At 42.9% G+C, this 16,471-nt stretch overlaps 1 protein-coding gene across 8 annotated transcripts in view; it reads left to right on the top strand.

Annotated features, from left to right (window-relative positions):
• Positions 1-16,471, top strand: part of STXBP5L (syntaxin binding protein 5L) — a 1,956,595-nt gene that overhangs the window by 1,872,169 nt on the left and 67,955 nt on the right. For all 8 annotated transcript variants that reach the window (XM_085621040.1, XM_085621038.1, XM_085621036.1 and 5 more), the window contains one exon: positions 9,484-9,649. In XM_085621040.1, coding sequence (XP_085477166.1) covers positions 9,484-9,649 — 166 coding nt within the window. The remainder of the gene's footprint in view (positions 1-9,483; positions 9,650-16,471) is intronic.

Genomic DNA, 16,471 nt, shown 5'->3' with positions numbered 1-16,471 from the left:
TATTACAAGTCACTTGTAATAACAAAATATTGTAGCTTCCCAACTTTAACGACTCAATATATTAGAGGTGTGACACAATGTATTCTGCCAGACAGTGTGAAAGGCAGGTCATGGCTAAGAATTACAACCACTTTTAACACTGTGCAAACAAGAAGTAGCTTTTTAGTACTTCTGAACTATTTTCCTTAAATTACATTTGTTACCAGAACAGAACCAGTTATGGCCGCATGTTTATTTTTTGCACTGCTATAGTTCACTACACGAAAGCAAGAATCGCTGTCATGTTTCTACACATGAACTATGATTCTTTTTTAAATGGACTTACAGGACTTTAGGCACTTTACAGAGTACTTGCATCTCCCCACTTCAGTACCGGCCACAACAGGCAGCCATGGTTTGGGCTCCTTGTCAGGCCTCACAGGCCATGTGCACCACTTGTATTCCCAGAGGCACCACAACATGAGATACTTCTCTGCTACAGTCCTCTGGGTGGGACCAGGAGCATCTGCAGGTGGATCCGATGTTCTGCCCACTCTCATAAGTATAGATGCCTTCTTCACCTGCATCTTTATCCAGAATGTACAAGCCAGCGCTCCCCATCTCTATCTGGATCTCTCACTTCTTCGTCCCCTTTTCGATTAGGTAAGAATTTGAAGTCAGATTAAACACAGGACCAGTCTGAGCAAGGTCGTGCAAACACTTAGATGTATGGTTCCTTGATCAACAGTTTGTCCACCATGTCCCCCTTCCTGCTCCTTTGTTGTTTTTTCCCATGCCTCCCTTGTTCCACTTCCCCTGCATCCCTTAGCTGTGTTGGATTCTTCATATTCCTCGTGCTATTGCCTCAAAGACTGACTTGCTCCATCACTATGTGGCCTTCTTCTGCAGGCTCTCAGAGTTGGGGGAAGATTCCCAGTTCTCCTTGGCTTGTTACCAGCATTCATCTTGCGTTACCTGGGAAGCCCCAGACTGAAGAATTCTATATGGAAGCTCAAAGTATTCTATATGGGAGCTCAAAGTATTCTATATGGGAGCTCAACGTATTCTATATGGGAGCTCAAAGTATTCTATATGGGAGATCAAAGTATTCTAGGGGAGCTCAAAGTATTCTATATGGGAGATCAAAGTATTCTATATGGGAGATCAAAGTATTCTATATGGGAGCTCAAAGTATTCTATATGAGAGATCAAAGTATTCTATATAGGAGCTCAAAGTATTCTATATGGGAGCTCAAAGTATTCTATGGGAGCTCAAAGTATTCTATATGAGAGCTTATAGGAGCTCAAAGTATTCTATATGGGAGCTCAAAGTATTCTATATGGGAGATTAAAGTATTCTATATGGGAGCTCAAAGTATTCTATGGGAGCTCAAAGTATTCTATATGGGTGCTTATGGGAGCTCAAAGTATTCTATATGGGAGCTCAAAGTATTCTATATGGGAGATCAAAGTATTCTATATGGGAGATTAAAGCTGTTTGCTTGTCCTAGTGGCTCTCATCTGTCATTTGAGTTGAATTTACATGTGATAATGGAGAAAGTGATCCTTGGCTTCATGAGACTACTATGCCTGAGACACTCAGTCATAGAAGGGAGATGCCTGTTTCTCTCGCTCTCTCTTTCGACCCCATACCTCCATTTTCCCCAGTAAAGAGCGCTGGCCTCTGAGTTTAATTTTAAATTCATATATCACTATTGTTGAGAAAACTGGGCAATTAGCATTGGAATCCTAAACTTCGTATCTTATAACCACACAAGATCTTCACAGTTTATGAGGCTCAAACTAAAAACGATTTTGATGTGTATCCCATCCAGAATTTAGCACGTCATTTCTAAGATACAAGACGTTTTGGAGATGTTTGACTGGAAAGAAATAGGTCCTCTAAAGGAAACAACATCCAGTAATTTAGGGCCAGTTTCTGAAATCAGAAATTCTCAAACAGTACCCAGTGTAGCAGCAATCCCTAGTACTGGATGAATTCATCCATGAAGAAAATGACTTGCCCACAAGCACTTCTTACTGATGGAACTAAAGTAGCCCTTATCCTTTCACATTTAACAAGATAAGCATTAACGGGTGCCACTCCTCTAATTAATAGCAATTCCCCTAAGCTATTGAACTTACAACAGTACTTGGATCATTTCTCGCAACTGCCAATAGACGACAGACACCTCATTTGGGATTGCTTGCTCTGTGCTCTGTGTGTTAGTGTCATTACTTTTAGCAACTCCGTCCAGAAGTAAAATGTACAGATGGGAGACTTTACTAATTGACTCCACGAGCAGATAAAGCATGCCTTAACTTTGGTGGTGAATCATCCTTCCACTTGTGATGCCTTACTAGATTTGTATGCCTAAACTTTGGTGGTAAATCATCCTTCCACTTGTAATGCCTTACTTCATTTGTATGCCTTAACTTTGGTGGCGAATCATCCTTCCGCTTGTGATGCCTTACTTGATTTGTATGCCTACACTTTGGTGGCGAATCATCCTTCCACTTGTGATGCCTTACTTGATTTGTATGCCTACACTTTGGTGGCGAATCATCCTTCCACTTGTGATGCCTTACTTGATTTGTGTGCCTTAACTTTGGTGGTGAATCATCCTTCCACTTGTGATGCCTTACTTGATTTGTATTACAACAAACAAATGATGGACGGAATGCTGACAATGCATACATTCTCCCCCAGTCAAGAGATCTGGGTTAAATCCATCGTTCTTTTGCCCACTACACCACCCCAGTTCAGACATGGCCATATGCAAATCAGTCTTGACCCTGTGCCTCATGGGAACAGTCCAGCCCGAACTGCCAAGCCATGTCTTCCCTGGACCGGAATCAAGCATCCTAGGACCGGTTTCTGGCTATCAGCCGTCATCAGCCAGGATAGCTTGACTCCAGTGGCGTACTTGATTTGTATGCCTACACTTTGGTGGTGAATCATCCTTCCACTTGTGATGCCTTACTTGATTTGTGTGCCTTAACTTTGGTGGTAAACCATCCTTCCACTTGTGATGCCTTACTTGATTTGTGTGCCTTAACTTTGGTGGTGAATCATCCTTCCACTAGTGATGCCCTACTTGATTTGTATGCCTACACTTTGGTGGTGAATCATCCTTCCACTTGTGATGCCTTGCTTGATTTTCATGCCTTAACTTTGGTGGTGAATCATCCTTCCACTAGTGATGCCTTACTTGATTTGTATGCCTACACTTTGGTGGTGAATCATCCTTCCACTTGTGATGCCTTGCTTGATTTTCATGCCTTAACTTCGGTGGTGAATCATCCTTCCGCTTGTGATGCCTTACTTGATTTGTGTGCCTTAACTTTGGTGGTGAATCATCCTTCCGCTTGTGATGCCTTGCTTGATTTACATTCCTTAACTTTGGTGGTGAATCATCCTTCCACTTGTGATACCTTACTTGATTTGTGTGCCTTAACTTTGGTGGTGAATCATCCTTCCGCTTGTGATGCCTTACTTGATTTGTGTGCCTTAACTTTGGTGGTGAATCATCCTTCCACTTGTGATGCCTTGCTTGATTTGCATGCCTTAACTTTGGTGGTGAATCATCCTTCCACTTGTGATACCTTACTTGATTTGTGTGCCTTAACTTTGGTGGTGAATCATCCTTCCGCTTGTGATGCCTTACTTGATTTGTGTGCCTTAACTTTGGTGGTGAATTATCCTTCTGCTTGTGATGCCTTACTTGGTTTGTTCATCCAGGTAGTGGTACAACAGCATTCTAGACTAACAGAAAGAAGGTAGGGTTGAGCATTCCTTCCCACTTACACAGCCAAGTGCCCTCCAGTAGGGAACTCCTGAGAAGAACCTATGCAGATTGGTAATATAGGGATGTTTTTTACCAGACAGGAAAGGCAAAGAAAAAGAAAAGAGTGTCTCTTTATACACAACTGCCCTTTGCTACAGAGAAACAGGATTGCTCACCCATGACTGGCAAACCCAGGGTGAGCTTACATTCCTCACCATGGTTTGCCGCGTACGCAGCTAATTTTCATGGGAAGGTTATTCTCACAACACCTCAAGAACCAGTACAAACAATGTAATGATGAACTTTGGCGCCTCGGTGTTTTATCTATTATTTCTTCTGTAAAAAGAAAATAATAGCCATCCTAGAAATAGATGGTGAGCCACTCTCTTCAGGAAATGTATAATGGGATACACAACCCCTACCTGTTGCTATGGAAATCGGACACATTGATTCTTTACAGTTTAATGATAGTTTTTTTTCTTGTGCTCTTTGGTACCACATAGATACAAACTCACAATCCCTTTATAAGCTAGGAAGAAAGATGCATTGCCTTCTGCACTGACTAAGCAACATACGGATAGTATCATACCTGACTCATATAGGGAAATTCAGGATATGTTTAATAAAAAAGGCTGCCAATGCACTATCACCCCATTGCAACTAGATTGTGCAATGCATTTGAAACCCACTCAAATATTTTTCATGGACGTACATAGCTTCTCACATAAAAAGATGTCTTGAACACGTATTTGGAGGAGAATTCGGCAAAGGGATTCATCTGGCATTCTTTATCTCCGACAAGAGCACTTAATTTTTCATTCTCAAGCCTCATGGTGATTAACGCCTTTGCGCAGATTACAGAGATCTAAATGTAACCACAGTCAGATATAGACATCTCCCCCCCCATTTTGCTACTATTAGATTCGATTAAGAACAACAAGATTTTCGTCCGAGAGGAGCATATAATCTTGTGAGAATAAAAGAGGGAGGTGAGTGGAAGACAGTTTTCAACTAAAAAATACAGCTACTATGAATTCTTAGTGATGATGCTATTCAGCTCATGCGGCACACCAGCTGCCCTCCAGAATTTCATCAATCGTGTTTTTAGAACAATTTTGTGGTGGTTTACATAGATGAAATATTGGTATTTTTAGGGGCACTGGAACAGTATAGGAGATACATGAGAGAAGCCATGCTCAGACTACTGCAACACTCCTTGTATGCCAACTCTAACAAGTGTATCTTTGAAGTTCCATGGATTCAAGCAAGTAATAGCTGTTTGGGATCCAAACGTTTCTCGTATTTGCCAATTTTTATAGTCCATTCATTGTCAACTTGTCACTGATGATGAAACCCATCATTGAATTAACCAAGAAAGATTGTTCATTTGTTCGGGGCCTTGGCCAAGAATAGGCCTCCAGGATCCTGAAGTAGGCTTTTACAACAGCTCGAATTCTGTTACGCCCACATTGCCATCAACCCTTCTTTGTAGAAACATATGCTTCATCCTTTGCACTTAATGTCATCCTTTTACAGAAACGTTCTGAAATTGGGGACATACAACCTGTAGCTTACTGCTCGAGGTCCTTAACATCTCCAGAAATGAACTATAGCACGTACAACTGTGAACTGTAAGCTATCAAGGATGCATTTTTCCATAGGCACCATTACACAAAGGGTTCTAAATTCTCAATTTCAGTTTGGACAGACAAAACTGCGATGAACTGGAGCTTTTTAAAATCAGTCAAATGTGTTAAAGCTAGACATGTATGTTGGTCCTAATTTGTTTCATGTTTCCATTACCATATGAAATACAGACTAGGGAGGAAGGTAGTAAAGTGAGATACCTTATCCTGGCAGGGAAACAAAAGGAAAAGTGTCCAGAAAAAGACACCTATAGTTGTAGAATGGATTCTCAAATTGGCACATTTGATTTCTCTGGGTGGAGTGCCTACAGGAACAGTTAGCATAGGTCTCTTTGAAAGATCTATTCAGATTGCATGTACTCCCTGAGGTTATTGTTACTGATAGAGGAACTCAATATATTTCCTAATTCTGGAACACCTTTTTAAACTAACTGGGGACTGTTAATTTCATATCAACATCATTACTAACTAAGCATTATTTGGCTTGAAAGTCAGATAAAAAGTATACAGAAATAAATACATGAGTACATCTCACCATAAAAACACAAAAAAGCACTATATTACATAGAGTTCAGATATAAAAACAGTCTGTAGGAATGTCATAAAGTGTCATGTGCATTGGACAAAGAAGAATATCAGCGGGTCTCAGAGTTCTAATATAAAAACATCATAAATGATCATGTGCACAAGCAATAAGAAGTATCTGGATAGCACAGACATGAATACTCACACAGTAGCAGCAATTCTAAGTGGCACATGATCATTACTTAGCAGGCCAGAGTTCCGATGCTTAAGAGCTTGCTGAATGTAACTAATAATAGACAAAAACACTTGGAAATGGTACAAGTGCTAAATCTCAACCTGGTTCACAAAACCCACTAGTATTTATTACCAATCCAAATGAGATAAGGTTCAATGATAACACCGGAATTTTTGAGGACTGTACAAAGAGACCTAACTTTTTTCAGATTCAATACAAGCTCTGGTATGCCTGGTCCACTTTCCCAAATGTTCTTTGATGGTCTGAAGGGTGGCAGAAGAGAGGGCCTCAGGACTATTATAAAGATCAGGGAGGCTCAAAGTATTACTCATATTTCATATCAGATAGTAACCATCCTCATACGGATGGTCAGACAGAGAGACTGAACCAAACAACAGCACAATACTTTTGTTGTTTTATTTCTGGCCATCGAGAAGACTGGGCGACTTCGATTCCTTTAGCAGAATTCACCTGTAACAAAACCTGGCATTATGTAGGGTATTCCACTTTCCGCTGCAATTATGGCTTCCATCCAAAGGTATTCCCTGACTGCTTGATTCAGTTGAGGTGCCTTCAGTACAATCCTTCTTATAAGACACATCAAAGGTTGAGAAGACAACTGTTTCCAATCTCTTGCTTGTCAAAACCACATACTAGACATTTGCTGTCATAGAAACCCTGCTCCCCAGTACTCCATGGGTGATGTGTAGTACTCTACTGCCAACTTAGTCATTCCTGATGTACATCCCAAATTTGCACCACATTTTGTTGGTTCAGCATTTAAACTTGATTCTCCTGATAACTGGAAGATACTAGTGTTCAATGTTTCCAAAGTAAAACTGGCTAAGGGGTCTTTAAGACCCACCAGTTTTATGTAGAAGCCATCTGAGACTTCAGATACAGATGGAGGTTGTTGCAGTACCTAATTCTCTTCAACAGTTATGATGCATCGGGTAGATCATGGGAATCTGGCTCCTTTGTCATTGCCTGATTAGAAAGTTCTCTTCACGATTCCAATAGAAAGTTGCTCCTAAATCGAGGAGGGGGATATTTGCCTCACGTAGGGAGTGATGTGGAATTCTATTGGGAATCACAGGAAGAGACCCATGAGAAAAACAGAGAAAGACACCTTGATCTTCTGGGCTTCTCAATACAGCAGGGAAAAAACATGTAGGAAACAAAGAGAGTGGAGACTATGGAGGGCAGGACAGTGGCAGATAGGGCACAAGAAGGTTAGTTGCGAATTCCAGTTTGGATTAACCACAGCACCAGTCAGAGCAAGCCTCACAATGAATGCAGGTCCTTCCAGGGGAACTTAAGAAACAGTAATAGAGATTGTCTGTCAGTAGCCTCACAACTGCTTAGTTGTATGGTTTCTCGACCGATTGTTTATCTGCTTTGTTCCCCCTCCTTCACCTTAGTTGTATTTTACCATTCCTTCCTGCTTATTCTCCTTTCTGCACATCCAGTGTGTAGGAGCTTACCCACACCCCTTGGCTGTGTTGGATTCTTTGCATTGCCCATACTGTTGACTGAGGGGCCCATTTATGTACATTTCATCCAGCAGAGCAAGCCATCTTGCTGCGCTGCATGAAAAGGCAGGACTGTGCCATATTTAACATATGACGCATTCCTGCTCTTTCCTTGTACTGGTGCCCTTTTGGCTGCCCAGGGCAGATGCAGGCACCCTTGTACCAGTGTGCAAGGGTGGCTGCGTTGTAAGCAGGATTGTTTTTGTGCGGGAAGGGACACCTTCCTGCACTACAGCAACCCTCAGAGGCATTTTCTTCTTTCTATATGTGCTGCAGAATGCCTGTACCTGGGTCCAGGTTCAGGTTGCAGGTCCAGTCCTCCTCACCCAGGCAAGAGGACAGCAGGTCAGCACAGCAGGCAACAGTCCTTCAGAGCAGCAGGGTGGCAGTCCTTTCAGCAGCACAGCAGTCTTTCTTTCGGGCAGAGTCTCCACAGGACCAGAAGTGTACTGAAGAGTGAATGTCTTAGGCCCAATACTTGTACCCAGTTCAGCCTTTGAAGCGGGAGAAGCTGCTAGAGCTTTCCTTTTGAAGTGCACAGGTGTCCTGCCTTCCCGGCCCTGGCTCCAGACAACCTACAGGGAGTATGCAGCCCTTTGTGTGGCATGACAAAGCCTGTTCAAGTGTAAGTAGGGTTGTGCCCAGCAACTCTCTCCCATCATACCAGTGATGGCCCTTCCAGGCAGATCTAAACTCTCTATTGTGTGTGGCTGTCTAGAATGAATACACATAGTATACTGTCAGCCACACCCAATCATGTGATCCAGAGTCAGGCTGCAGGTGAGAAAAAGGCTAAGTCAAGAAATGTAAACATTCTAAATGTGGCATTTTCAAAATTGTAATTTAAAATCCTACTTTACCATAAGAGAGGATTTTTTATTACAATTCCAAAGATACCAAACATGAACTGGGTACCTGTTCCGACATGTAATAAGGTAACTCTAATGTAATCCTATGGGCGAGGTTAGGCCTTGGATTAGTGAAAAACAAATTTAAGACTTTTTCACTAAAAGGACATATCAAACCTAAAAGTATATGCCCTAATTTTTAAATATGCTGCACTCTGCCCTCTTGACTATCTATGGCCTACCCCAAGAGGGATGTATATGTATTAAAAAGGAAGGTTTGGGGCTGGCAAAAGGTTTGTTTGCCAGGACGAAATGGCAGTTTAAAACTACACACGCAGGGTACTGTGGCAGGCTTGAGACATGTTTAAAGCTCTACTTCAGTGGGTGGCATCATCAGTGCTGCAGAGCTTTATATTTTTAAAAGGCTATATTTGTTACAGTGCACATTTAATCCGCTGGGTGAAAGGTTCACATTATGATCTAATGATTATGGTATGATATTAGCCAATGTAGGTCAGACCGTCTGGCCTTCTCGTTCTGTTTTGACTGGAGACCTGTGCAGACGGGATGTCATTACGTTCATTCGTCACATCTTGGGCTGGGTGTTGATGGTCACATTGATGCACATTGTTATTAGTATGCAGAGCGTCAGTCGTCCATTCGGCAGATGGAGGACTGCGCATGTGTTGTGTTTGGTGTGTTCGTTGTAGTGTGTGCACTATGTCCCTGTGTCGGTTTGTCTTGTCTACATAGAAGGGTCACCTGGAGCTGTGTGCTGCTCATAAGTAAGTGAGCTAGCTTGCTTACCTTTGACAGTGTTGAGTGCACTTATTGTGTTAGAGATGTATTAAGCTTGAGTGGCAGCACCGATTCTGTAATGGCCCATTCTGCTCCCATAGCTGTACATAACACGTGGATTTCCTTTTCCAGCCTGCCCAGCCTTCGACCAATGATGGATGTGAACTATTTGCCCTTAACGGACATGCGGATAGCAAGAACGTTCTGCTTCACCAATGGAGGCCAAGCCATGTACCTCAACTCTCCCACTGAAATCCAGCGGATAACATTCAGCGCGGAGATGTGTGACAGTTTACAGGTGGGCATAGCACTTCTGAACTCACATCACCACAAGTGTATTGATAACATGGATTATTGCTATCAGCCGCATACACTAAATGACCATCTTTATTTCAGGGGAGGTATGTTGAGTATGCAAGACCACAGAGGTGCTTTCTTCACATTTGTAAATTCAAAGATTGCTTTTATTTTCATATATACTACTGTACTACTGCCACTCTGTAAGAGAGATATATATATATATATTCACTTAAAAAACCATAGGTTTCACACATGTTACATAACTATAACTCGCGCGCCCGCAATCCTCTGCTCATGACGTCACATATTACATCACTCATGACATGGTCAGTGGCATCACTCTTGACATCACTGATGACATCATCCTTGTGATAGAGTGGCGGTCGCGCGAGTTATAGTTATCTGAACTAACTATAACGGTGGAATTTCATTGGTTTTTTACGAGTGAAATATCCACCTAACTATAACATGTGTGAAACCTATGGTTTTTTAAGTGAATTTGCAAGGTTTTTTAAATGCTAATTCCTAACTATAACGTGTGTGAAACCTATGGTTTTTTCAGTGAATTTGTACGGTTTTTTAAATGCTAAGTTATGTATGTATTTTTATTTTTTTTATATATTTATTTTTCAATAAACTACGTATTAAAATTTCATTTTTTTTTTTTCATGGTTTTTCACCGTGCGCGCACCTCCGCGATTAAAAAAAAAAAGAAAAATGTTTTTTTCTGCCTTCGGGGTCCTTCAGGGACCCCTGACAAAGGCTAGGGGGTCAGGAACTCTCTACCCTGCCCCCTTTTCACTTTCGCTACCTTCCTTTTCCACTCTCGCACTGAAAACAAACAAAATGGCGGCCGACACTTCCTGATTTCGACCGATTCGAACGTTGACTGACCTGTATCAGAATTACGCTCGCGCACGTTAGGGTGCGCGCACTGTGCGCGCACGGTGCGCGGCTATAGATATGTATGTGCTTTTAACTGCAATTTTCTCAGGAACTACTGAACAGATTGACTCCATATATGCAAAAGGCACATCCCTGACCTGAGGACTACCTCTCTGCCAAATTTCAAGTAATTCTGTACCTTCGACTAAAGGTCCTATGGGAAAATGCATGGGGAAAACGCGTTTTGGGACCCCCCTTTTTTCTCGGCCCCCGCTTGACGAATCCCCCCGAGACCTTCAGGGTAGGAGCTGAGCAGAGTGCCCCATTAGTTTTGAAAATTTCGCGAAGATTTGTCAACCGGCGCCAAAGTTATTCAAAATAGAATTTTTAGATTTCCTATGGAAACACGGTCCTAACTATAACTATCTACTGGCGACCGCCAGTAGATAATATATATATATATATATATAATTCACTTAAAAAACCATAGGTTTCACACATGTTATAGTTAGGTGGATATTTCACTCGTAAAAAACAAATGAAATTCCCCCGTTATAGTTAGTTCAGATAACTATAACTTGTGCGACCGCCACTCTATCACAAGGATGATGTCATCAGTGATGCCATGAGTGATGCCACTGACCATGTCATGAGTGATGTAATATGTGACGTCATGAGCAGGATTGCGGGCGCACCTAACTATAACATGTGTGAAACCTATGGTTTTTTAAGTGAATATATATATATATATATATATATATATTCACTGAAAAAACCATAGGTTTCAGGGGTGTTCTAGTTAGCTGGACTTTTCGCTTGTACAAAATCATTGAAATTCCCCCGTTATAGTTAGTTCAGCTAACTATAACTTGCGCGCCCGCAATGCACTGCTGATGACGTCACATATTACATCACTCATGACATGGTCAGTGACATCACTCATGACATCACTGATGACATCTCAAATGACATCACTGATGACATCATCCAGTGAATGTGTGTTTTTCTGAAAATTAAATATGTTTTATATATGTATATCTCAAGGTCGATGGAAGAATAAATGGGTATATAAGTGTCTAAATGGATGATTTGTTTTTGAAAAATTGATTGTGTAACTGACTGATTAAGTGTATCATAGTGAATACATGGCTTAGTGAGTAATGTTTAAATATGTAAATATCTGTATCAGTCTCTCACTTTGTGTATAAGTGGCTGCATGAGTTGGTGAGTAGCTACATGGGTGTCTATATAGGTTATTAGTTGTTTTTTTGAGTATCAGTCTGAGTGTCTGCATGGTTCGGTGGGGGGTATTACGTAGTGCATAGGTGCATGAATGAGTGACTCACTCTTTGTATGTGTTGAAGACAGCATGTGTGCAGGACTGTATGGGTGGATGAGTGTGTGTATGGGTGTGTTAGTGAGTGAATGACTGTCTCAATAGTGTCTTTATGAGTAACTACATATGTTTTAAACTAGTTGTGGTGTCTATGCATATGTGACTATTGGTGTATATAAGTGAGTATATGTGAGAGTGAGAGATTGAAAGAGTTCCTGTATGAATAAGTATGTGTTTCTATAAGTGATTGTTTAAAAGACTAAGTTTGTGTAAGTTTCCGTAGAAGTAAGTGTGGTGGTGTGTGTATATCTGTATATGCAAATAAATGTATGTTTGATTCTTTATGCGCATGAGTGACTATGTGTGTGAGTAACTCTATGGATGAGTGGCATTGTGTAACAGGATGTATAGGTGTATGAGTACATATGATGAGTGAACACATGTATGAGTGACTGTATAGGACTGTTGGTGAATGAGTGGATGTGTATGTGGATCTTAGAATTACTGAAGAGGTTGTTGTAACTGGTATTGGTATGTCCATTGTTTTGAAAAGTTTAGTCTCTATTTTTGAATGTGTGTATCAAAGGTTATATTAGGGTGAGAGGAGGTCTGCCACTCTATCACAAGGATGATGTCATCAGTGATGTCATCATTCATGTCATTTGAGATGTCATCAGTGTTGTCATGAGTGATGTCACTGACCATGTCATGAGTGATGTAATATGTGACGTCATCAGCAGTGCATTGCGGGCGCGCTGGTTATAGTTAGCTGAACTAACTATAACGGGGAATTTCAATGGTTTTGTACAAGTGAAAAGTCCAGCTAACTATAACACCCCTGAAACCTATGGTTTTTTCAGTGAATTTCTGAGGTTTTTTAAATGCTAATTCCTAACTATAACGTGCCTGAAACCTATGATTTTTTCTGTGAATTTCAAAGGTTTTTTAAATGCTAATTTCTAACTATGCCTACAGAGATAGGACATGTGAAGAAAGAAGAAAAAATGCACAGAAAGAAAAAAAAGAAGTGCAGAAAGAAGCAACAGAAGTCCTCAAAGACGAAGAAAAGTGCAGGAAGAAGGATAACATGCAGAAAGAACAAAAAGAAGAGCAGAAAAATGCCTTGTTGCAAAATCATCCTGTACCCTCAACTTTTTCAGACGGATACTGGTGGTAACTGAGTCTGACTAACCAGTCCTAGAGCCAGTGCTATGTTAAAAGACACTTAGAATACAATAAAAACACCTACATACACTAGGGAACATTATGCGTTGGGGTCCCCCTGTGATTAGCATGACCTCCTCTGTAAGCCCCTAGTATATAATAGGGCAGGGGGATTAAAACTACCTCTTAAAACAGGCCACAGGGCGTTTTTGCACACGTTAACTCAGGCCCCGTCCCCTCCCTTCACCACTGTGTAAACACGCCCTGTGTCCGTTTTTAGTTGGGAGATTAAGTTAATTTGAATCCTGAGGGTCCCTAGGGTCCAACTAGCCCACTAGGTACCTCCAGTAAGTGCCACAGAGCTGCGTTGCAGAGAGGTGTAAAAAGTGGCAGGCCTGGACCACCTCTCTGCAATGCAGCTCAGTGGCGCTTACTGGAAGCACTTGGTGGGCTAGTTAGCCCCCAGGGGCCCTCAGTATTGAAGGAAAATTATATCCCTAATTTAAAACGTGCCATAGTGCGTGTTTGCACATGTCACCTCAGGCCCCGTCCCCTCCCTTCACCACTGTGTAAACGCGCCCTGTGGCTGTTCTAAGTTGAGAGATTAAGTCCCCTTGAATCCTAAGGGTCCCTAGGGTCAAACTAGACCACTAGGTACCTCCAGTAAGCGCCACAGAGCTGCGTTGCAGAGAGGTGTAAAAAGGGGCTTGGCCTCAGAACACCTGTCTGCAGCGCAGCTCCCTGGTGCATACTGGAGATGCCTGTTGGGCTAGTTGGCCCTCAGGGACCCTCAGTATTGAAGAGGAATTAATTCCCCAACTTACAACTCGCCAGGGGGCGCGTTTGCAGAGTGCTGCAAGGAGGGGGCGTGGCCTCCGGCACAATAACAGTCTTTTATTTGTTTTAATTTTTTAAGAAGGGGGCTGTGTGGTTCCCCTTCTTATTCTAATTTATTGGCCCTGATGACCCCATCCCCCAGGGCCTGTCTCCTAATTATATTTTTTTGACCCCAATCCCCAGGGCCGGCCACTGTTTTTTATTATTTTTAAAAAATATATATTTATAGACACACCTAGGACATTCTGGACAAACCGTACGTACCTATCACCATGACGATTTGCGTGATATTCATTAAACGGCGACTATGCATACAATGAATCCACGTGGAATGTATTTACACCACTAGTGAAGCTCTGACATGTCTGATGCCCTACCGTGCCTAATCCCGGTAGACACCCTTGTCGTTTATTTATACAAACATGGGTAGCTATTGACGGGCACAATTAATACACATGCACACCAAGCCATTCAAAGGGGATTCAACAAAAATTCGACCAAAACTATGCAAGAAACCCCCCTCACGGTTAATAAAACACACATCCACTGCCGGATGTGTAATACTTTTTATTTAACTCTCTGGAAAGGGGACGAACATCACTTGAGAGTCACAGCGCGCTCCTGGCAGAGCCCAATGCTGTGTTACACCCACCATTGCCTGCTGAGTGCCACACACCTCTGTGTTGTATTCCACTAGCTAGTGCATATGCTATGACACTCTCTAGCCCATGTGCACTGTAACACCACCCCGTGAATATGTCATGCCACACTTGTCTTCGCACGGGTTATATTGCCCCATCTAACGTGCCTTCCTCGATGCCTATGTTATAACGCACAGTGCTATGCCATACATATTACAATCTGCGATCCATATCTTTGTCACAGTGCATATGCAACGTTACACTCCCCAGCACATATTTTATATTACAACTTTAGAGACTAGTTAGGTTACACAACACTGCCCTGTGCATATTACACTCCAAGGTGCATATCGCATAGCACGCGCTAGTGCCTGTGCTATCTCGCGCTCTCCAATGAATCTGTCATTGCGCACAATGTATTGCATATTATATTTCACGCCCGGTTCATCTTATATCACACTTTTTGGTGCATAGTTTATACCATACACTATATCTAGTTTTCATTTTCAATCGTGCTCTCAGGACTATGTTCTATATAACACTGTGTTCACCTACCCTTTTCACGGCATTACATTTTGCGATAGGGGGTGGAGGGTCAGGGGGTGTTTCTGCCAAGTGAGCCCGGAGTCACACTCACAAACGTCCTCTTCTTCCCGAATAAAAGTGAGATTATGCTGCATACTTGTTCATATTTTAAGTAGTTCGCACAGACACACGTTTTAAAAACAATAAAGTTCCTAATACCCGCCTTCTCTGAACAGTTAGCTTGCTGCCACATCCCCCTCCTCCCTATCCTCTGTTGTGTGAATCCATGGACTAGCCTCCTCCCGCCTCCCATGCATGGTCTGATGTCCTGCCACTGCCCTCAATTTAGTATGATGTACCAGTCCACTCCTCCTGCCCTCCATTGCCCAATTCTATGCCCCATCATTGACCTCCTGCTTAAACTCTGTGCTTAGCTTGCTGCCCCTATTCTCCATCCCCCTGCCCTCCGATGTCTTTGTGTATGCCCCTGCTCCATCCTTTTTGCCCACCATGTTCCATGGACCTGCCACTCTTATCTACTCTGAGTGTTCTGTTGAGCTGCCACTCCCCTCCCACCTGCCTAGTATTGTCAGATGACTGTAACCTGTCCCTGCCACCTCCACCCTGCCTGTCCACATGCCATGCCCCAATCCTCTTCCTCCTGTCCTACATGGTCCATTGTACTGCCACACCCTTCTGCCCTCCCTGGTCTGTTGTGCTGCAACTGCTCCTCCTGCCTGCCCCGTGCGGTCTGTTGTGAGGCCCCTTCCCCTGAACTTTCTTGTGTGTGCACAGGTCCTGACCCTCCCTTCTATCCTCCATCGTCCTTTGTGCATGCCCCTGCACCCTCCTTCTTGCCCATCATAGCCATTGTGCTACCACTAACCCTCCCACTTGCCATGCATGGTCTTCTGTGCTGCCATGGCCCCTCCCACCTTCCCTGTGTGGTCAGTTAGCTGCCCCTGAACCCCTCCCACCTTCCCTCCATGGTCTGTGTGTATGCCATCACAGTCTCACTGTTGCTCTTCATGGTGTGTCTTGCTTCTAGTGCCCATCCTGCCTGACCTCCATGGCTATCTTGCTGCTCTTGCCTTGCCCTGCCCCCTTGCCCCCAGCCCTCTGTTTACATGTGCAGACCCCTACTCCCTCCCTCCTGGCTTGTCTGTTCCATTGAAATGCCCCTGATCCATCCCTCCTGCCCTTTATGGTCTGTTATGCTGCAGCTTTCTCTCCTGTCTGTCCATTATGGTCCTACCTCTTGCCCCTCTGTTCTCTGTTGTCCATGTGCATGGTCCTGTCCCCTCCCTCTTGCTTTCTATGGATTGTTGTGCTGCACTCCCGTCCCACATGCCATGTGTGGTGTATTGTGCTGCTGCAAACCCTGATGCCTGCCATGCAGGGTCAGTTTGGTGCACCTCTCCATGTCCCTCCT

The sequence above is a fragment of the Triturus cristatus genome, chromosome 8, assembly GCF_964204655.1.
Source record: "Triturus cristatus chromosome 8, aTriCri1.1, whole genome shotgun sequence".
NCBI lineage: Eukaryota > Metazoa > Chordata > Amphibia > Caudata > Salamandridae > Triturus > Triturus cristatus.
This window is presented reverse-complemented; position numbering and strand designations above follow the sequence as displayed.